General features: G+C 34.4%; 3 protein-coding genes across 4 annotated transcripts in view; 2 read left to right on the forward strand and 1 right to left on the reverse strand.

Moving 5' to 3' along the window:
• The window catches only part of LOC133322673 (14-3-3 protein epsilon), an 83381-nt gene that overhangs the window by 56984 nt on the left and 3433 nt on the right, over positions 1 to 22964 (forward strand). For both annotated transcript variants that reach the window (XM_061531638.1, XM_061531639.1), the window contains exon 2: positions 16648 to 16742. In XM_061531638.1, the coding sequence (XP_061387622.1) occupies positions 16679 to 16742 (64 nt within the window). In that variant the 5' untranslated portion in view covers positions 16648 to 16678. The remainder of the gene's footprint in view (positions 1 to 16647; positions 16743 to 22964) is intronic.
• On the forward strand, positions 6336 to 9873 carry LOC133322686 (retinal homeobox protein Rx). The gene is made up of 3 exons (XM_061531652.1): positions 6336 to 7337; positions 7413 to 7518; positions 8913 to 9873. Exons 1-3 carry the CDS (start codon positions 6347 to 6349, stop codon positions 9871 to 9873), a joined length of 2058 nt encoding a protein of 685 aa, XP_061387636.1. The 5' UTR covers positions 6336 to 6346.
• Positions 10903 to 13520, reverse strand: LOC133322687 (ribosomal protein S6 kinase delta-1). Its single transcript, XM_061531653.1, has 4 exons — positions 13425 to 13520; positions 11872 to 13364; positions 11593 to 11809; positions 10903 to 11136 (listed from the first exon to the last, which is right to left on the reverse strand). Exons 1-4 carry the CDS (start codon positions 13518 to 13520, stop codon positions 10903 to 10905), a joined length of 2040 nt encoding a protein of 679 aa, XP_061387637.1.

A 22964-nucleotide genomic window follows, 5' to 3' on the forward strand; every position in this document is an offset into this window, starting at 1 on the left:
TATTTTTCAAGGCCTATAATAAGCTTCGATTATAAGAAGATTATGTTTTAAGGCCTATAATTGGTTTGATTATATAAAGAATATATTTTCAAGGACAATTATAGGCTTCAATAATAAATAATATTTTTTCAAGGCCTGGATTTGATAAAAAATATTTTTTCAAGGCCAGGTTTTTATAGGGAATATTTTTTTCAAGGCCTATAGTAGGCTTCGATTGAATAAAGAATATATTTTTAAGACCTATAATAGGCTTCTATTATAAAAAAGAATATATTTATATATTATTATTATTATTATTATTTATATATATTTTATAAGATGTTAAAACTTTATAAATAATATTTTTTAAGACTTCGATTATATAAAGAATATTTGTTCAAAGCCTGGATTTTGTAATGCCTATTCTATCAAAGCCTATAAGAAGTTTGGATTTGAGGAAGAATGCAAATTTTTAAAGACTATACGAATCATGGAATTTTAAAGAGAATAGTTTATAGTTTTCATTTGTAATTTTTGGTTCTTGGTGGTTAAACATCTTTTGCGTTCACTTTTCCTATATTATGTTTTCACGTATTAAGGTCTCGCCCCCTTTTCGATATTTTCACGGTATTAGCGGTATTTTCCAACCTGTATATTTCCTGAGTAATATATCAACTCAACTGTATTAATTTATGTAAACGCTGGGTTAGATTTGTCGTGCCGATCATTTACTTACTTATTGAAGATGTTTTTCAACATTAGTTTATTAATGTTATGCTCCTTTAAAATTTACTGATATTTAGATTTGTATAAAATCATCACCTTAAATTTATAAAAATTCGAACCATGCTGCTTAATTAATTTCACCTTTGACTGTGGCATAGTCATCTATGACTGTTTCTTTGTCATTTCTTAGTTCTTTGGCCCCTATATTTGTAGACCTCACACAACAGATCATAACCCCATGAACCCATTTCTTTATTTCCTTGATTGCTAAATTTAGATTTTGTTTCTTATAAATTGTTGAAGAAGCATAGCATCTTAATTATCCTCAAACTCTTTTCAGCCGGAGAATGTTAAGCGTGTATAATGCTGGTTAAATGCTTCAAAATCGTGTTATTAGAACCAATATTGACTAGGTCATTGTTAATCAAGTCATTTTATGCTCAAATCAATAATATTTTCTTAAAATTTAGTTATCTTTCTTACCTTTGGCCCCTATAATAACATTAATTATATACTTCATGTGACAGATCACAACCTTTTGAACCCTCTTTTTTTCTTCCTCTATGTCCTTGATCTTTATCCTTAAGATTTTATTTGCCCAACAAAAGTCAACATAAATACTTGAAGAAACCTAACATCTTAATTATCCCCCAAAATTATAGGGGCAATAGGTATCTTTTTCATGCAAAATTAGAAAACTAAAGAAAAATGCACAACATAACCTCAACAAGTTATTTTCCCAAACAAACCCACCACCCATTAGCACCAGTATTATTTAGTCGCCATCACCACCACTAAATATCACTTCTTTTGGCCTAGTCCTTCAGACATTCACTGAGTCTGATCAAGGCTTGTTCATATTAGCGTGTTAATATCAAATTTATGTGTCTCCTTTGCCGCTGCCCGCATTTAGAGGCAGATGAAGAAGAAAGCGAAAAATACACACACACCCAGCCAACTTCCAATTCAATATCAAACTGCGTTCAATAATATCAAATAATGTTGATGAATGGATATTAACTTTTGATACTGTGGGAAGCAGTTCGTTTTGCTGGGAAATTTTTGTTTTTTTTTCTTGTATAAGGAGAGGACATTTGGATCAAAATGCGGGAGATATTAAGTATTAAATTTATCGGTATCAAATATTGTAAACCTCTGAAGAAAGATTTATTAATAAAATGCTCGTTAAAAAATATTTTTTCAAGGCCTATAAGAAGCGTAAATTTTATAAAGAATATTTTTTCAAGGCCTATAAGAGGCGTGCATTTTATAAAGAATATTTTTTCAAGGCCTATAAAAGGCGTGGATTTTATAAAGAATATTTTTTCAAGGCCAATAAAAGGCGTGGATTTTATAAAAAATATTTTTAAAGGCCTATAAGAGACGTGGATTTTATAAGGATTAGTTTTTAAGGACTATAAGAAAATACCAATAACAAGGAATATATCACTAATATTGTGATCTTTGCCGAATTTAATTCTGATCGGAATAATCTTAAGTAATGCTCACCAATTTTTAGAATATCATATGTGAATTTGCATTTTTTGCGGACTTTAAAGTAATAAATTTCCTATAAATTACATATAAACACACAATCCTACATTACTATTATAAAAATTGTATAAAATATTTGAATAGCCCTTATCTTTTGCCAGCTCGTGTGAAAACACTTTCTTCCCCCACGCAAAATCCAAAAAAAAAAAAAACTTTTTCACATTTTAGGCAAATACCAGCATATTAAAACAGACGACCAGCAAAGGTCGCGATCATGGCCCGTAAAATACTTTCGGTCACACGCGTGGTAAAAGCAGTGATCATGAAGTCACCCTCCTCTCCACATATATTATTCACTCGCTCATAACCAACGAGAATGAAATCCTTAAAGGTTCAAAGTCGCACACTTTTTTGTCAAACTTTCATAGTGACGTCTGTTCGTTCTCGTGGTGGCCCACAATCACTTGGTGGTGTTTTTTTTTGTAAATTGCGATGCTTGAAACTGTAGAGACGTACGCCAAGGGTGGACATAATAACACGTGTCCCACATGAGAACAACTGACAGACCGGTATGCATATAGGAATTTGAAGTTGTTCAATGAAAAGCAAAAGGATTGTATTGCAACTAGGTATCCGGGCGAGGACCACAAAAAATATTTTGCTCATGGGGATTGAGAAAAAGTTTTTCGATAACATTGATAACAAATCGAATTTTGAAAAAATAATTTTTTAAAAGTGGGAGGCTCGAAAAACGAGATATACCTATGGTTCCTTCCCTAAAGTTGCTTATAATTGTCCATAGAATCATCCTAGAGGCTAAATTTAATCGAAAAAAAATTTGGCCCGCCCTAATGTATATATAAATACATATATTTCGGGAATATAAGGGATAGTGAAACGTTGGGCGCCAGCAATAGTATATTAATCTATTGGTATTGGTAATTTTTAATTTATTTTTTACTTTTTTTAAAGATCTTCAAGAAAAAAATATGTAAATAAACAAAAAAAAAACACTGACTGAGAAATTTTGGGGATAATATATATGAACAAATTGAAGTGTTACAGCAAAACTGTTCAAAAAGTTGGCCCAAATTTACAGATTCTTATTGGAAAACACGATTGGTTAATTTGTTTAATGGCCTGATTAAAATCATGACGATCTTTGGCCACATTGTTGGGCGCCAAAATTGTAAAATCGTCCTAAGTCCTGTGTATGTATAAGGTAATCAAAACTACAATTGTTTATCTAGTTTATCCTGTGCTAACCGATACACCTATACAGGAAACAAAATTGGGTGTATGATTGTACGAATTTTAATTTCTAATGTATTTTTGATTTTTTAAAAGATCCTACCGGCTTTTAGGATTAAGTATTTAGTGGATTTTCAGGACCGCTCAGGATACCCTCAATGTGGCCCATGGCAGGCATTGGGTTGTTATGTTTTCCAAGGGAAGTCACTGTTGTGAAGCATAGTGGCCCAGGGGAATTGATTGTACTCAGATAAGTATGTTATCGTCTGAATAAAATCGAGACGTTCTTTGGCCACAGCGTTGGGCGCCAAAATGGTAAAATCGCTTTGAGTAATGTTTAAGCTAATCAAATGTTTATTTTGTTTGTCCTGTTTCTTCCGATAGCCCTTTGGGCGTTGGGCGCCAACAATTTAGTATAATTGTAAGAATCTCTAATCTATTTTTATTTATTTTTTTAATTCCCAAAAAATAATTTAAAGGAGCATACCGCCTATGAGGTTAAAATATTAAGAGAATTTTCAGGACCGCTCAGTTCTTTGGTTGGTAAACCCTTAATACCCACATATGTTAAGTTTGCCAAGGGAAGTCACTGTGGTCCAGGGGATATGTTATCGTCTGATTAAAATCGGGATATTCTTTGGCCACAGCGTTGGGCGCCAAAATTGTAAAATCGCTCTGAATCTTGTGTAATAGAATAATCAAAATTATAATTGTTTATTTAGTTTATCCTGTTTCTTCCGATAGTCCGTTGGGCGTTGGGCGCCAACAATTTAGTATGATTGTACGAATCTCTAATCTCTTTTATTTTTTAATTCCTAAAAAATAATTTAAAGGGGCATACCGCCGTTGAGGAAAAAAATGTTTAAAGAATTTTCAGGACTGCTCAGTTCTTTGATTGGTAAACCCTTGACACCCACATTTGTGCCCTATGGCAGGCATTCAGTTAGGTTAAATTTGCCAACGGGAATCACAGTTATGCAGCATAGTGATCTAGAGGATTTGTTTTCACGACGTTTACGAAGTAGAATTCGAATGGTATTTTTCAACTCATATTCCATTTGCGGCCAAATTAATCGACTTCGCAGTCTTGATCTAGACAGTTGTCAAATTTACAAATTCTTATTAGAAAAAATACTATTAGATTTTATGACTCATCTAAGTTATGATCCCATTAAAATCGTGACATCCTTTGTCCACATTGTTTGGCGCCGAAATGGCTCTGAGTCCAGTGTAATATATAAGCTAATCAAAAATATAATTGTTTATCTAGTTTTTTTTTAAAAAACTATAAAAATAGGGGAGCGTTCGTTGAGTTAACGACCAAAATAAAGCAGTCGTTAAGTCCTACCAATTGATATGATTGATTGAAAAATATGTGCTTTAATTTTATCGATATGTGTCGGTAATACAAAAAATAATTACAGAATTGCACTACTGATTACAAAATGTAAAACACACATTACGCCCTCCCATTAAGAAGAGAAACTACTTTATCTTCTTAATATTTATACGAAAAATATTTTTCAAGTGAATATTTGAATTTTGTTATAGGCGTTATTTCATTTTCTACCAATCAAAGTTAAATCAATCGATGATGGCAAAAGAACCGTTCCCCGGCACAAAGCTTTTAACATTCAACTTTTTACATTCAACTTTTTACATTCAATCATTATCCACTCCATGATTTTTTGACATTTTCCCCGTCTCACAAATATACTTTTACTTTTGGCTGCGAAAATAAAACAAAAAAAAAACAATCAAAATTCTCAGGATACTATTATTTTAATTATGCTGGCAATTTCTTTTCCTGGGAACATTTGTAAGAATGCAGGAAATGCAACAACGGTAGGATTCAGCATTACATTACAATGAACGTACAAAGAAAAAACGCAACACAGCAAGTCCCAGCCAGCATCGATAAAACTGACACAGCACAGCAAAAGGGAAATACACAAACAATACTGTCAAAGGCCTATGCATGCAGTCAGCAAGGCAGTCAACAAAACAATAACAACGATCATCTACTAACCTCTCTTTCTCTTTTACTCTCATATGTGCTATGCTGTTGATGTTACTGTTCGCTCTTCAATCTCAGTCAAATGGAAGCACACACACACGCACGCACACACAACCAATCCAATGTTATGATTCGTGGTTGTTGCAAGACAACACACACGCACACCTAATGGCAAAACGGCCATTACTGAATTCTGATTGGTGGAAATAATTTGGAAAATGCTGTTCACCTAAATTGGGTATAAAAAGACAATCATCGCCGTTTGCGGATTCAATTAAGGGCCGTTCGACGCAGAAGAACAACGGTAGAGTGTGGTGTTGCCGTCGTTGTTATTTCGATATCAATAACAGTGTTTAAACCGCAAATAAATTGTTACAAAAAAGAATTATAAAAAATTAAACAAAAAATCGTTGGGACAAAAATAATCACAGAAAAGTGCAAAGATTTTGATAATTTTTATCAATGTGAATGAATAGACCAGAGTCGACTCGATGCAGTTGCGTTTAATGTAATTAATTAGTATAGCCACTCAAGCGGACGGACGAACGGACTTGGATACATCAATTGTACAAGTGTCGGCTGGGCTGCTGTTCTCCCCGCCAATATCATCAAATTGATTAATTGAAATTGATTTAATTTCGCGTTTTCGCGCACACTTTGATTAAGCAACAAAATGGATTAAGTTACGCCAGCCAGACATTTAAATAGTCGTGCGAAAATTCCAATTAAAATAAATACTTACAAAAAATAAATGTAATTATTACAATTAAAAAAATAACAACAACAACAATTTAAAAAATAATAAACAATTTAAAGAAAATAAAACAAAGTTCCTAGAAAAAAAAGAAAATTATTTCAAAATAAAAAAAAAAACTAACTATGGAGCATACCGCCTTTGAGGATCAAATATTTGAATTCTCAGGACCCCTGAGTCCTTTGGATGGTAAACCCTTAACACCAACATCTGTGGCCCATGGCATGCATTCGGTTATGTTAAGTTTGCCACCGGGAGCTACAGTTATGCAGCACAGTGGTCAAGGGGATTTGTGTTCACAACGTTTGCCGGATTGCCAAACTTTGTTGTCATCAACATCGCCCAAAATGGATCCATATAAATCTTCAACACCCGATTACGATAATAAAATGGAATATGTTACGAAAATGGGCTGTTATTCGCCAACACAGAAATATGAATATTTGACCACAGCCAATGGCGGTGGATCGGCTCATAAATTGGATCATCATCAGCAATACTCATCAACCCCACCGCCCTCACAATCGGGTAATCATACACCAAATGGTTTGGCTCATCAACATCACAAGTCAATGGCCCACCATCAACATCCCCTTCATCATCAACAGCAGCAACAACTCCACCATTCCCCCAATGCCATGCTGGACTATGCTCATCATCACCATCAACAGCATCAGCTCCACCATACCAATGGTAAAATGGATTATGATCCCCATGGACATCAACAGCAGCAGCAACACCAACAACTTCCTCATCATCAAGCACCACACCCTCATCACATCTATGCTACCAGCAGTCCTCATCACAATCACCATGAAATTATTAATTCCAATGAACATAATATGTCCCCATTAACCGCAAATGGTTTAATCGGCAACTCATCGGCCGTGCCGACATCGTTGGGTGCCAATCCAAATACCGACGGGAGTTTGTTGCAGCAAACAGCAATGGTTGGTGGTGGACCACCACCACCAACAACAGCAACACCAAATAGCAATAATCTTTTAACTGGCCCAGTACCCCAAACGAATGGTGGGGGTCTTAACCCGCAACATCATCAGCAACAACAACAACAATCTCCCACCGGGTTAACAAATGGCCTAAAACTTAATAAAGGTAAACATGATGAGATGTGTTCACCACCAAATCCAGATGCCAGTCAAAATAATAATAATAATGGCAATGGTTCGTCCTCATCATCATCATCATTAGCCAATAATAGCAATACATCGCCTGCTGCTAAAAAGAATGACAAAAAGAAAGGAGATCCCAATGGCATTAAGAAGAAGAAAACGAGGTAAGTTGAAAAATAGTTATAAGAATTATTCGGAATATAGGTTTGTCTTTAGTTAGTTTTCTTGCGTAATTAAAAACAAACAGTAACAAGTGTCAAATATATAAAACACCTATATATATTTATATATTTATAGGTTACTGTGACATAATAGGACACCACAACAGAGTTGTATTTTTCTTAGTTTCTTCTTCTTTCTACTCCATTTTTATGCTTACAACTAGAAATTTCCTCATATAAAATAAGAATATTTAAATGAAAGGCTTTAATAAAAATAATATCATTTATTAAGTTTTGAAATGTTAGCATAGTTTTTTTATTCGCAGGATCGTATGACATATCAAGACATCACAATAGGGTTGTATTTTTCTTTTAATATTGGAATAATAAAAAAAAATATTTGGTTTTCCAAGCTTAGGACGTATTTGGATGTAAAGAAATTAATTTAGTAATGTAGAAAAATAGGAAATATTTTAAGTTTATTTTACAAGATATTTATTCATAAGAAACATAAGGGTTCAGATGATTTTAATCACGCCATTGATACATATTTTATCTGGGTAATTTATAAAGTTTTGAAATGTTAGTATGTTTGTTTTTATTCGTAGGATCCCCAAATAGGTATTGCTTAGAGCCTAAAAAAATCGAGTTATATTTTTTTGTAACATGAAAGTCGTCAATTTATAGAATACATAAACCCGTCGGTGTGAATTCAGATCTTGCAGAGATATCTTCAATATTAGAAAGGGATTTTTATTTAAAAACAAAACAAGTCCTCTATTTCAACTTTTATTCCAAAATTTGCCGAATTAATACGAGGACAGTTCGGAAAGTTCTTAGCCTAGCACAAAAAGCGCGATATAAACAGAAAAAAGTGAATTGTTTTGGAAACTTCCATCTCTGTTATGAACACATGTTAAATTCGCTTCGATCTGGCAACTCCTTTATATAGAAACAGTTGTTCAAAAAATGCATTCCCAATTTTTTTTTTTTTCAATGAAAGCTGCCATTTAAATTTTTTTTCATTGTAAAAATTGCGGATGCGTCTTTTTTGAACAACTGTTTCTATATTAAGGAGTTGCCAGATCGAAACAAAATTTAACATGAAGATGGAAGTTTCCAAAACACAAAATTTAACAAACTCCTTGGTTTTGAAAAATATGTCATTTATTTTTGTTTTGAATTGGTTTCCAAAACACTGTTAACTTTTTTCTGTTTATACAGCGCTTTTTTGTGCTAGGCTAAGAACTTTCCGAACTGGCCTCGTATCTATTAACTCGATTTTTCAGACTTTTTTCTATAAAAATTTGAAATATTTTATATTTTAGCAGTTTTGAATATGTCATTTCAAAAACAAAATTTTAATAGCATTCTCCTTTTCCCCATTTTATTTCCAGAACTACATTTACCGCCTATCAATTGGAAGAATTGGAACGGGCCTTTGAACGAGCTCCATACCCAGATGTTTTTGCCCGCGAAGAATTGGCCATTAAATTGAATCTGAGTGAATCTCGTGTACAAGTTTGGTTTCAAAATCGCCGCGCCAAGTGGCGTAAACATGAGCCGCCACGTAAAACTGGTTACATTAAGACCAGTACTCCGCCCACCTCAACATTGAATACCACGCTGGCAGCACCGTTTGCCACATTTCCACAAACCACAACTGTGACCCCGCCCGGTAGTATGGACAGTTGGACAAGTTATCAGCCACCATATGAGTTGAGTCCACAATTTAGTTTACTATCACCGGCGGCTAGCCCCTACGGTACCTACACCAGCCAGTATGGTACCTATGTCCATGAATCGCAAATATTCCCAATGCGTCATTTTGAATACGGTAGTCCACCACGAGTAGAAATGGGTGGAGGTGGTGGCGGTGGTGTTGCTCAACAACCTGACGATGTACACAAATTACATAATCATGATGGTTCCGGGTATATGACTCAATCGGGAATGATGGGTGAAGATGTAACAACAGCTGCCCATTTAGCGGATGGCACTACTGTACATATGGTACATCAACAGAATGGTACAAGTTCGAAATATTTAACAACCGAGGAAGCCAAATATTTGAATGTTGGTCCCGGCGGTAATGAGTTGGAGCAGAATGGTACAATATGTCATATTACACCCCACGAATCGCAACAACAGCAGCAAGCATCACAACAAGCAACGCATTTAAATGTTACCACAGCGTCCGGAGCTACGGGTGATGATCCAAATGATAATGGCCTACAAACGGTAATAAAAAGTGAAGAAGTAAATGCTGCTGCCGCCGCAGCCGCCGGTCATCAACAACAACAGCAACAAAACGGTACAGTTTCCCATACTTATGTTTTGCCGCCTTTTTTGCATTAAAAGAAATGCTTGAACACCATAAACATCCCACGACGATGACGACAACCTCAATTCTACAAAATCGTCATGCCCACGAAGTTCAAAAACGTTGGCAATTGCGTAGGCAGCAACAGCAGGAACAAAGAGAACGGCTGTTAAAATTTCGAACATTTTGTCGTCCTTTGTGAGCTGGGTGTGCTGCCTGGGCCCCTCTCTGTGTATGTATTTGTGTGTCAAGCATTTCTTTTGTTATCTATTTGTGTAATTAGTTTTTTAGGTTAGTTTTAGTTTTTTTTTTTGTCAATGGAATAATTTAAAGAAAAAAAAAAACAACAAAATCCAAAGTCTTGTCCAAAGTTTAGTTTTTAGTTTAAAACCATTTGCCATATAAGTTGTAAATTCGTGAGAATACTCCAAAAGATTGCATTCCAAATGTGCCTTAAACACTTAGTTGTAAGCAAAATCAAAGCCTAAATGAGGTTTATAAATTATAATTAGAATTTTAGAAAAGTTAACATATTTTAACAAATTACAATAGCAAATAGTTCTAGTACCAAACATGTTCCATAATAGAATATATAAGTAGTATATATAAAAACCAAAAACAATGTATTCCAAATGTGCCTTATTCAATTGAATAATTTTTTAAGTAATTAATATTTTTTTAAACAACTTCTAACTGAAAAAACACTGTTGTGGTTTGTGACAATAAATATTTATTTTTATTAAATTAAAAAACAAACAATTGGTCTTTACCAATTGTTGTTAATGTTTTCATAATTTGTAATTTTAAAATCTTAGTTATATTTTCAAATATTATAAATAATTTTTTCAGCTTATTTAAAATTAATGTTATTTCATTTGTATTTGTAAGTCATAGCCAATAAATAATAATTTTTAAATCATATTTTTATAATTATATTTTATTTTTGTAAAAATTTAAAAACAAAATAAGGAACATATGAAAAAAACAACAATTTTATATAATACAAATAAAAAACAAAAAATATTTAGTAATAATAAAAAACTAAATTTTGGTAAAAAAAAATTCTAATTTTTATTTTCACTTGTAGTACAATTAAAACCTTCTTGTCTAATCTCTTCCCAATTGGTATCCTCAAAATATTCATGTTGTTTGATACGCTCATAGTCGAGACGTTCTTCCGGTTCCTGTTGCAATAGTTTTTCCAATAAGTTGCGCATTACTTTTGGTATTTCGATATTTTCCGGATATTGCACGAAACCATATAAATCGATTTGACCCGGATGTGCAGCTTTGAAGGGCTGAAATGATATTAAAAAAATGAGAATTATTAAAATAATTATGGATAACAAGGTTTTTTTTGATAGGAGGACAAAATGTGATTCTTACAGAAAACAAAAGGTCTTTATAAAAGAAGGTCAAAAGGTATTTATATAGGCACCCAAAAAGCCTCTTACGAGAGCAGTTCAGAATGTTCTTAGCCTAGGACAGAAAGGGCGGCATAAACAGACAAAAATTAAGTGTTTTGGAAACTTCCATCTCTGTTATGAACTCATGTAAAAATTTGATTCGATATGGCTACTCCTTCATACAGAAACAGGTGTTCAAAAAATACATATCCGCAATTTTTTTACAATGAAAGCACCCATTTCTAATTTTCCATTATTCTATGTAAAACCTAAAATTCCTTTCTATATATGGAACATTCATTAAAATACTATTATTACCTATTTTAAAAAAGAAAATAACATACTTACCAAACCAACAAACAATTCATACAATATAACACCATAACTCCACCAATCCGAACGTAAGGTCAAAGGACGTTCCGGTGCAACAAAATGATTATCCAGCGCCTTTGGATTCAGGGCTTTGTGAATAAAACTATCCGATGAGATGCCTTCGTTTTGATAAAAATACGTTAAAAGTAATTGACCATCTTCATCTAATAATAAATTGTCCATATGAAGATCACTAAAAAAATGGCATACGAAGATATAATTGAATGAAGATATAAAATAGACGACGACACTCACCATAATATGACACTCTTCTCATGCAAAGCATGTATGGCAACCAGCAGTTGTTGTGACCACTTCTTAAGTAAATGTTGTGGAATGCCATATAGTAGAATACCGTTCACCAGGCGGGGTACGAATTCCGATTGGTTTATAGTATTTGAAACAGATTCAATAAGTTGTTTGGAAGATTCTACCAAGTCTTGTACATTACTGTCTGAGTTCATTGGGTCCGTAACAGTATCTGAAGATGTGATATCACCATCACAGGGTTTTTCCTTAGCTGCAGCAATAGCATTACTTTGGTTTTGGGAATGTACATAATCAATTAAATTGCCACCCAAGGCCAGCTTGAGTAATAGAAATATTTTCTGATCAGATTGGAAAAACGCCAATAGATCCACCATATATGGCACATGTTGTGGAAGGAATACTGTTTGTGTGGGCGAGTTGCTGGATGGCTTCTCAATACCCTTCATTACATATTTCGGTTTTAACGGTTCGGTAATACACGAGACCAACAACACCTTATTACCCAGCAAGGCGTTTACTTTATATTTAGCCATATGATTCCATGGACGTTCGAGATAAAATCCAGAACTCTCGGAATTGGTATTGCACGATACATCTAAGGCTAATTGGAAGTTTGATGTCGAAACGATTGAGGTAATTGACCTTTGTGATGTTTTCAAAAACCGCTCATGGATGTCTTCTGCTCTGGCCAAATATTTGGTTATTTTCGCTCTGGCAATATAAACCCTATCCTCATTCAAATCGTCTTTACAACCTTTCAACAATATATCAACACCGGATTTATAGCGCATATAAGCATCATTATAATCCAAATTTGCTTCTGCTTGTACGGCTGAACTGAATTCGAGAGCTGCATCGTAAATATAATCGCTATCTTCACTTTCCACAGATGCCATGGGGGTCAAAAAACGTAAATTACACTTGGTTGTTGTTGTTGTTGTTGTCGATAGACCACTTGTTTTGGTGATGGTATCTTTGTTAATGTTTTCGCCATCACCACAAATGGTGTCCTCCTCCTCCGTCTCCTCTTCTGCCTGTTCCTCATTTCTATCGGTGTTATCATCCGGCAATATTTCATATTTTGCAATATCATCGTTGGCTGCCTTACCATTAACCACAACATCATGTTCAATTTCAGGGCTCCTAACGAAACTACGTGCTGCTTTTTGTACTAATTTGTGTATTTTATTTGAGGGCGTTGTTTCACTGCTAAAGAACTGGGCAAAACTGTGTGACTTATACAAGGCTGGATGCTGGGCAACGAAATCCAACAGCGATACAATATAGGCCTTACGTTTTCGTATAACATCTTGATCGAAGCGTTTGAAAAATGAACAATCAATGGGTTCAGGCATATAGCCGGGTAGACCAAGGCTTTTATGTCGTCTCTTTAAATCACGATGCAATTTTTTAATATCATGAAAACGTCGCCAAACCACTAGGGTGGTTAAAGCCTGCGGCACCGACCTGGGAAAGACCTAGGAGAGAAAGATATTCTATAATAATCTTAAAATTAATATTTGCCTTTTAATACATACAATTGATGTTATTTTGTAGAGAGTAAAACCAGCTTTATGGGTTTGAGTTTCAGTTACAGCAAAGCTGTGTATCCATCCTCCCAAATCCGGTGCCATATTGTGGTATTGTTTCAAAAAATAACAATCCCAGTTTTAAATATAACTTTTACTTCTGTCCAACAACATTGTCAAAGAGCCCAAAAGCTGTTAATAAATAACAAAGTTTACAAAAGTTTAACAAAAAGTTTACAAAGAGAAAGCCATTTTGTTTTGTGCTCTCTTAAATTTGATTCAATGCTTTACCATAAAAATTATGGGTTCAGGAACGGTTTTCGAGTAAAAAGTTGCAAAACTTGTAAAATTAGTAGATTCTTTTAGGTTTTGGAACGGAGCTAAAATAAAAATTGAAAAACGTTCCACCTGCTAACGAATGGGAGGAGAAGACAAAATGGCCGATAAAGATGAACTCAAAATGGTATAACCGAAAGTTTACGAATGAGGTGGGATAATGGAAACCGTGTTGTTTACGAATGAGGTTTAGGCAAATTATGATTAGGGATAAGTAAATCGACTTTCGATTAATCGACTTTTTGTATTGAAAAGTCTAATGCCATGGCAAGATCCAAGATCTATTAATAAGGTCACCAAGATAGCAATCGAAATCGGAAAACAGCTGTTTTTTCTCAAGTCTAATATATAAAATTTCGACTTTGTTTACGTTTTCATAACGGAAGTCAATTCACAATAATGTATTTTGACAGCAAACTTGAGAGGTATCGATAATCAGCTGGTCTCCCTTGGTGACCTTATTTATAGGCCATGGTCCATGGTCCAATCAAGATCTATTAATAAGGTCACCAAGATAGCAATCGAAATCGGAAAACAGCTGTTTTTTCTCAAGTCTAATGTCAAAAATTTCGACTTTGTTTACGTTTTCATAATGGAAGTCAATTCACAATAATGCATTTTGACAGCAAACTTGAGAGGTATCGATAATCAGCTGGTCTCCCTTGGTGACCTTATTTATAGGCCATGGGTCCAATAAACAGGTCGTGTAAGAAGCAATCGTTATAGGCAATTTTGGATTAAAATCCCCCAAGTTTTCAAAATTTTTGTTTACGTTATAGCATTTTTATAGCTCGGGTGAAATAATATGGCCTTATCGGTAGCCGCATCGGCTACCTTATTTAAGCTAAAAATTAAAAAAAAACAAATTTATAAATGAAAATCTCCGAATTTCGAAGAGCTTGTTTGGCAATACTTTTATTAACATTTTCTACAAGAATTTGTGTAAAAAAATCTTGCGAATCTGTTTGTTTTGGCAAAATATTTTTGACATATCAAAATACAACAACCGATGTTTGTTGTAGAAATTCGCCGATGCGGTAACCTTGTATATCTACCTTGAAACAAAGACAACTTGACAGGGCAGGCCTGAAGTCGTCTTTTGTGTTTCCCCCTAATTTTGTTGCTCTTCTAATCAGTTATCAATGACGTATACAGGTTGACACAGCACAATTCAATTAATAATGACAATGGATGGGTATAGCTTCACAGGTCTAAAAATAACTTAATTAATTTAATTAATTCAATAAACAAATTATAGATGGCTGATCGAGCTTGAGGTCAATATTTGTATTTATTTATGAATATCATCTTCAGGGAAGTTTTCTGATCTACAATAAATAAACATTGCAATTTTAAATAACAAACTTAAAATAATTAGCTTAAAACTAGCGTAGTGTGTCTATCACGGCCAATAGTTATTATTGAATTTTTTTTTTAACAAATTTTACATATGTGAGTACTGTACACGTCGTGTGGCACACGCCAAATAATGCATTTGTTAAAACGATATAACAACACATATGTAATTTTTTTCGGATCTATTTCTGTATGTATTTTCATATGTATACCAAATAAATCAGTTGTTTTAATTGCTTGGAAAATGAAGATATATTTTTGATAAAAAATTTAAGAAACAAAGTTTAATTAGTGGAAGGAAAAAATAAACAAACATGCAAATACACAAAAGTAGAAGATGTTTGTTAAGAACCAATTTTGACATACATACAAATTTCGTAGGTACAGAAAAACTGGCAGCACATATGAAATATGGCTCGTGTGACAATGCCATTAAGTTTATAGGTCACATTTCAAATTAATTATTGGCAGGTTGTAATGATTAGAGCTTTTTGCCGTTTCACCACCTCTATGAGGAAGTATTTTGGATAAATACAGTACAATGTAAATGTACAGTTTTATAAACAAACATTGACCTTTCAAAGCAGACTTTTGAACGCGCTATACTTTTTGAATTATAAGTGCTATAAAGCGCCTATTATAAATTCCATTATATAAACAACAAGTAATAATGAACACAAAATTGTATTATTTGCCATTTTGTTTTCTCGTGCAAAAAACGGTAGAATTTACATTGCTCAAACGTAATTTCGACGTCGCCACCTTTACGCCACCATTTAGCTATACGCCGCATTGACATTTCTCGGGCATTGCCAACAATGATTTTCTGCGCAGCACTGCAAAACTACAAAAAGGTGCGGCCATATTGGTTATATTACCTTTCCTTTTCCCACTTATGCTGCGGCCATATCGGCATGCGAAAATTTTTCGTTGCCTTGCTTGCAATGCGCGACAAAGCTACAAAAAAGGAACGAAAAACTAGTGTGACGACGATTCTATACAAATCAAATCGAGAAGCAGCGGTGTAAAGACGACGGCGATCATCAACCATTTTAAAGTGTGTATTTTTTATTGTTGAAATTTGAATAAAAAGAACAAAAAAAATTAATTTCCGAACAAATCTAAGTAAAAAACAAAACATATATTTATAAAAGTGACTCAGTGATATTGAATTTAACGAAAAAAAACCACTGAAAATCATTTCTTTTTCTCTTCTCTGACCAGGATTTTGGAGCGACTTTACCCTGCGTACACCCAACGACATTGAAAAAATACACACACATACATACAGTATAGAAGAGAAGCGGCGGCTTGTCAGAGAAAGAAGAAAAAACGTAGTAGAGAAAAAAGTTAAGCAAAAAAGCAAAGAAAAAACGGCAGAACGAAGGCGACCAAGTCGTAACTGAAATACAGAAGCACAACGACCGACGCCGGGATTCAAACGAGAAACTGTTGTTAAATTGTTATTAACAAACAGAAAAGCAGAAAAAGGAATTAACAAAAAACCTTTTCTCCAAATACACAAATAGCAACAACAACTGCAACTCTACCACAAATAAATTATTTGCACAATGTCTGAACGGGAAAATAATGTGTACAAGGCTAAATTGGCCGAGCAAGCAGAACGCTATGATGGTGAGTAATAGACCTAACAGAAAAAAAAATCAATTGAAACAAAAAAAGAAAACTAGTAATCAACTTTTAAAAGATATTTATTGAAACATCCCATGCAATGAGCCATCATCAGCATCATCTGAGTTAGTTCCCTGTATTGAAAAGTCGTTGAATGGATAAAATTGAAAAATTTTTTCTCTGGAAGAATCGAATCTTCAAATGTATGGAAACGGGGGAATAATGGACAAGCGAAATAAGTAAAGTAAACCCGAATGTCTATCAGTCGGTCTGTGTCGCTTCTCTGTCTTTTCGTTGGTTGGTGCGTCAGCAGCCAGCCAGCCAAAGCTATCAAAAGGCCAGTCAGCCAGCCGTTTCTTTAAACAGTCAGTCAATCCACACACAAATAACGTTTGTGTTGATGATGATGAGTAAAAATTTTCGTAGAAATCGCAATAATAAATACAACAAAACTTGTTTTTTGCCGGCAAAAATTCTTCGGCGGCGTGTTTTTTTTTTTTTGCTAGAATCATGCATCCAATCTCAACAAACTCGTGGCTGGAATTTTCTTCTTATTGTACAAAAGAAATTTGTTTTTTTTTTCAATTGTCGTCAATTGATTGGAAATTTTGTGTGAACAATTTTCTTGGTTAAAATCTCAAAGAGTATAGAGAAAATTTCCATAATGTATATGACGACAACGACGGTGGCGGCGACGACGGCTGACAGCGATGACTATGGAGTGACTGCTGCGTCGTCGACGTGAATGTGGATGATGTAGGGGGGTGGGGGTTATGTTTATTTTAGGGTGGTGTCTTGCACATGAGTGTAATTTATTTTATATATAATTTTGTTTTTTTTTTATTATTTTTTCATTTTCTCCGAAGTGTTATTCCGGCATCTAAATTTAGATACATTTTCATTCTTGGTCGTAGTCGTCGTTGACTATCTTTAAATCCCCGTAATGAGGAAGTAAAATTCAGTAGGGGGAATGGCAAACAAACCATTTTTATTGCTGCTTCATGGCGAAAAAAAATTCTTTCGTCTTAAAATGTGGTTTTTGCAATTTCGAGTCATCATCATCGTCGTCCAGTGCCGCCGTCTTCCTCCTCTTCTTTTTCGTTGTCAATCTCCTCTCATTATCTTCTATTGCCATTTCACTTGCTAAAACGTGAAGTGTTGTACTTTAGTATCCTGTTTGCTGTTTGAGTGAATAGCACCGCTAGCTATGTTTTAAACAATTCGCAGATTATTTTTAGAGTAGTTGTTGTTATTTTAGTAGTTGCCTTGTTTGTTAACTCTTTTTTTTTGCTTACTCGGTCTCCTTGCCTCTTTTCATTATTTGTTTTTTCTCTCCCATTTCATGAGAGTTGATGAAAATATATATTTTTTTTCTCATCTACTTTTATAGTTTGTTGCAAATGTGTGATTTTGCCATTTGGCAAAAGGTGTGCATGAGTGTGCGTGTTTGTGCGTTTCTTCGCTATGAGCTGTCGTCTTGTTTCATTACAAGCGCGAAAAATCGATGAATGAATCGATCGTTGTTGCTTTGCGCGCCGCTGCTGAACAAAAGGAAAAAAGTAACCAAAAAAGTCTAAAACGCACAAACACACACTCACATTCACTTGTAATCAAACCTACCGACGACCGACCGTCAAGAATTTGAATTTGGTGTATATACACAGAAGTGTGTGTGTGCGTTTTTGTTGTTGGTTGTTTGAATAGAGTTGCCATGATACACATTTTACCCAAATTGGGGGGAAATCATAATTAGCAAATGTGTTTTGTTTTTTGTATCCCCCCAAAAAAATATGCATGCATGCGCACACTCGTCATCATCGTCACACACGCAAATGACTTAAAAACGACGTCGTCGTAGTGACTCATCTCATCCATTTACTCTCACTGATTTTTTTTTTTTTGGTGGGGAATGGGAGTTTTTTCTTTAAATTTTAAAAATAGGCAGAGATTTGTTTGTAAACAATGTTTTTGTTGTTGTTTTTTTCTTTTCTTTTGTAAGCTCATCATCCATCTGATCGTTTTGTAATAATTTAGGTTTGGAAAAAGGGAGTGTTGTTGGAGAGGGAATTCGATAAGTTATTGAACTGAAGTGCTTGAACGCTGATATAATTGTCTGTTCCCGTACTAAAGGAAAATTTGTTTCGTAGTAAAAAGTAGTAGATTCTGCAGTACAGGAACAGACCAAATTTCACGTAAATGCTAGAATCAACTATATGTTTAAAAGAGGTTGAAATGATTTTGAAATAGATGTCCTTATGGGAACCAGTACCATGAAGACAGTGTTGTTTATGGAAGTAGAAATTTCGGATTATGTACCCAGATTTTTTTTATGAAAAACAATGGGTTTTTTATGCAGACTTATTTGATAGTCTACATCAGTGTTAATTTCGTGCCGAAATAGAATCGATTGAAAAAATTTTAAGACTTACGGTTTTTCACTATTTATTTCATTCATATTAATAAACTTAAAAAGTCCTGAGGTGCATTAAAGGAGAAACACATAAAGAGGACGTCAGAATTGGCATGCTAAGTTGGCTTCGTTAGTTGTAAAAGAATAAAAGAGAACGGTAGCTAAATTCAAGTTTGAATCTGATATTCCTTTATAAATTGAAATTTCATACCAAGACAACTTAACAGGCCAGTAGGCCCATTCTGCAACTTTTTAACAACATTCGGTATTGTTTATTTTACAACAATTTCATTTGTTTGTTTTATTGTTTTTACAATAACAAAAGACATTTAAACAATATCGGATGTTGTTTAAAGTTACAGAATAGGCCCACAGGTCTGAATTCTCGTATGTGTTTCCCCCTTTAGGCAACATCAACATTTCTCACTTCGAAGTCTGTAAAGTGAAGCCTTGTCACCTACAAGTGCAGAATTGAAATTTAATTATTAAATTGTGTCTTGAATCAACACTGATAACAAGGTCCTTCTGGTCCTAATGTCTTGACAAAAACCATAAGTATAATGAATCCCACTTAGAAACAAATGTAGGCAGACTATTTTGACAGATCTTCTACAACTAGCAGGTCTGGTCCTGGTTACAAATATATTACAAGGACCAAAGAAATTAGTTCGTTATAACCAATGTAAGATAAAAATCAAGGATTAGCAGAAAAAATACAATACTTATCCTTTGATGAATCTGAAATTTTTGTGAAGGTTGCCAGCGTTAGCTATAAATTAAATGTTGATCAGGTTGGTCATCGTTAAGTATTTTGTATATTTATAGCAAGTTCGTTATAACCGAATTAAAATAAATGAAAACTGAAATAAGGGATCAAATAAATAATTCGTTATAAAAAAAATTCGCTACATCCGCAGTTCGCTTTAAGAGTAAAGATTTGTCTTATGGGGCGAGTTATGAAACACTTGAAGAGATTATAAAACCCATAGGGATATTTGATTAGATTAGAATAATTATTAACAGGTCAATATGAATAGATTTTGGATTTGCTGCAAGAAGAGAGGTGTGTGGGACCTTTGTAATACTAAGGAGAACTCCTTCAATGATGATACATTGAAGGTGTAACAAATAGGTGTATTTTTATCTCTTCTATATTAAGAACATCTGTGGGAAAACTTTGATTCGTAATATTTCCGTTAAGTATTTTATATATTTATATAAGTTTGTATAAGTTTATTATAACCGAATTAAACTGAACTGAACTGAAAACTGAAAGATTTATTCGATCAAAGCTGATGCGCAGGGGACGATTTTACAGATAATTTATGAAAATTGAAACTAGCTTCTACACACTATTATATGTAAGGTATTGATTTATCTTGTTGTAGAATCGCTACTTTTATTACAGATTGGCAGGGGTTTCTATTTCCCTTTAGAATAAAAAATATCTGTTTGTAACCTCTAGTATAAAACGAAATTTTGAATATAGCCTTCTTCAGCACACCTAGAAAATCTTCTTATTTGACTTATATTTACATTTTTGCCTTCTTTGTCTTACTCTTCTGTTGTGATTCTTTATTTTTTTCATTTAGGAATTCTTAGATAAATGTAAATCCGTTGATTGATCCTCAGATATATGTTCTTGGTATTGGCTTTTAAACAAATTGAAAATCAATTCAATCTTTATATTTGACTTTATTTCTTCTACTTTTGAACCTCAACAATATGACCTTTACCTTTTATATATTTCAAAAATAGTTACTCAGGGTATGATGAAAAACGCCCCTTTGTCGCGTTATGTCAAATTTTATTTAATAGTTACTCAGGGTATGATGAAAAACGCCCTTTTGTCGGGTTATGTTAAATTTTATTTAATTTTCTTGAATTTTTTTTGTTTTTCTACTATTTTCACCCAGTTTTATCCTGCCTGTCATGGCAACACTGTGCTAGATTTTCTGTCTGAAAAAATGCAGTATTACTCATCGTATATACCAATGGCGACCTTACACTAATGTGGCTGGTTGGTTTTTTTTTGGCCAATATAAGTTCTTTGGAAAAAAATTTTGTTTGAAACTGTTTGTGTTGCTGTTGTTTTGTGTTACAACGTGTAACCGTGGCAAATTTGAATTTAAATAATTTGCGTGATTAGCATGTTTTGTTTCTGTTTTTCCTGGTCGGGGGGAGCCTGTCTATTTGCTCGCTCGCTGTTGTGTAGTGGAGCGTGTTATTGTGTCTGGGTGGAAGAAGAAAATATTCTCCATCAGCTCTCTATTTAGATTTTCATCCCTTGTGCGCAAGTAGAATTCATTTAATTTTGCCATCTCCTCCAAACAACAGCAGCAACGTTTTTACACATGCAACTCACCCACCACTTCTCTTACTCTATTATCAAACGGACCAAACCCTGTGTGTTCCATTGCCATTAGAGTTGGTAACAAACATCAACCTACCCCCAAACCATTTTTATTTTTGAGAAATTGGAGCATACTAAAATATATTTTTTTTATTTTATTTCTTTTTTTATTATTGTATGTGTGTTAGTGTCCAAAAAACAGATATAGGAAGGAACTATGTTATAGATTTTTGTTCAATACAGAAGAAGTGGTAGACATTTCGACGTTGTCATCGACACCCACCCATCCACCACCTCCACTTGGTTTCGATTTGATTTTTGGGGGTGCAGTTTTTGAAGAGTTTGTTGTCGTCGTAACTGTCTAACCTGGAGTGGTGTTGGCCAGCGAGCGAACATGAAGCGAATCACAAAACCGTAATAATTGAGAGCCTGTTTTTAATACACCAGTGTGTATGTGTGTGTGTGGGCCCTGTGTTGAAGGATATTTTGTGGAGTTTTTATGTCGCCACCACTCACCGCCAATAAAATGTTGGTTGGTTATGATGATGGTGGTAATGGTGTGGTGACCATGTTGTTACCTTAGTTTTTGCTTCCTCACCTCTCAACACTCCACAGCAGGTAATGAGCAACTTTCATTGCTGTTTTTTAAATGCGTTATATTTTATTATTGGAACACAACAAGCAACCAACATACGATACTGTTGTTGTTAACTAACCGCTCGCTCTTTATGACCGACCGACTGAACCCCCCTCCCCTACCCTTCCCCTTTTCAACCTCTCTCCCCAATACTGTGCTAGTGTTTTTGCGCTCCACTTGTGTTTCTGTTTTCTGTTTCAATCTATGCGATATAAAATATATTATAGCCTAGCAGCAGTGTGTGCTTTTGATTTTGCCAAAAAAATACAACTTTTCGTTTTGGTTTTGTTGTATGCCGCCGCGCAGCAAACAGCTAACCAAGCGGCGATTACAGTCTCCTCGTGTCTCACTGAGATTATGGCTGGCTGATGATGATTTTTGTGGTAGATGGATTTGTCTTGCTCACTCACACGCATGACTGAAATCTTGATGTTCATTCCAGAGTTGTGGTGTGTGCAGATTTTTAGTTGGCGGCTGCTAAATCAATGTTAGTCGCCAAAACGCGACTGCTGTGATTGCGGCTGGCTGGCTGTTTGACTGGCTAACTGTCGGACTGCCTTAGATACTAAAATGTTCGTTTGTTCTTGTTATTTTCAAGTTTGTTGCTTTTGTTATTTCACATAATTTTTGTTCGTTTCGTTCTTTTTTAATTCAAAGAATTCTGCTTTGTTTCTTTTTCTCGCTACTTTGTTCGGTAATTTCTTATGTGCCGGCAACAACTTTTGTACGCGAGTAGGTTATGTTATTTGTTGCCCCTCTCATTGTTGCTGTTGTTGTTATTTTTATTATTGGGGGAATGTACATTTTAAATACTTGGCCGGCCGT

This window comes from Musca vetustissima, unplaced genomic scaffold, assembly GCF_032173495.1.
Source record: "Musca vetustissima isolate MV318-11 ecotype Yass unplaced genomic scaffold, APGP_CSIRO_Mvet_v1 utg4569, whole genome shotgun sequence".
Classification (NCBI taxonomy): Eukaryota; Metazoa; Arthropoda; class Insecta; order Diptera; family Muscidae; genus Musca; species Musca vetustissima.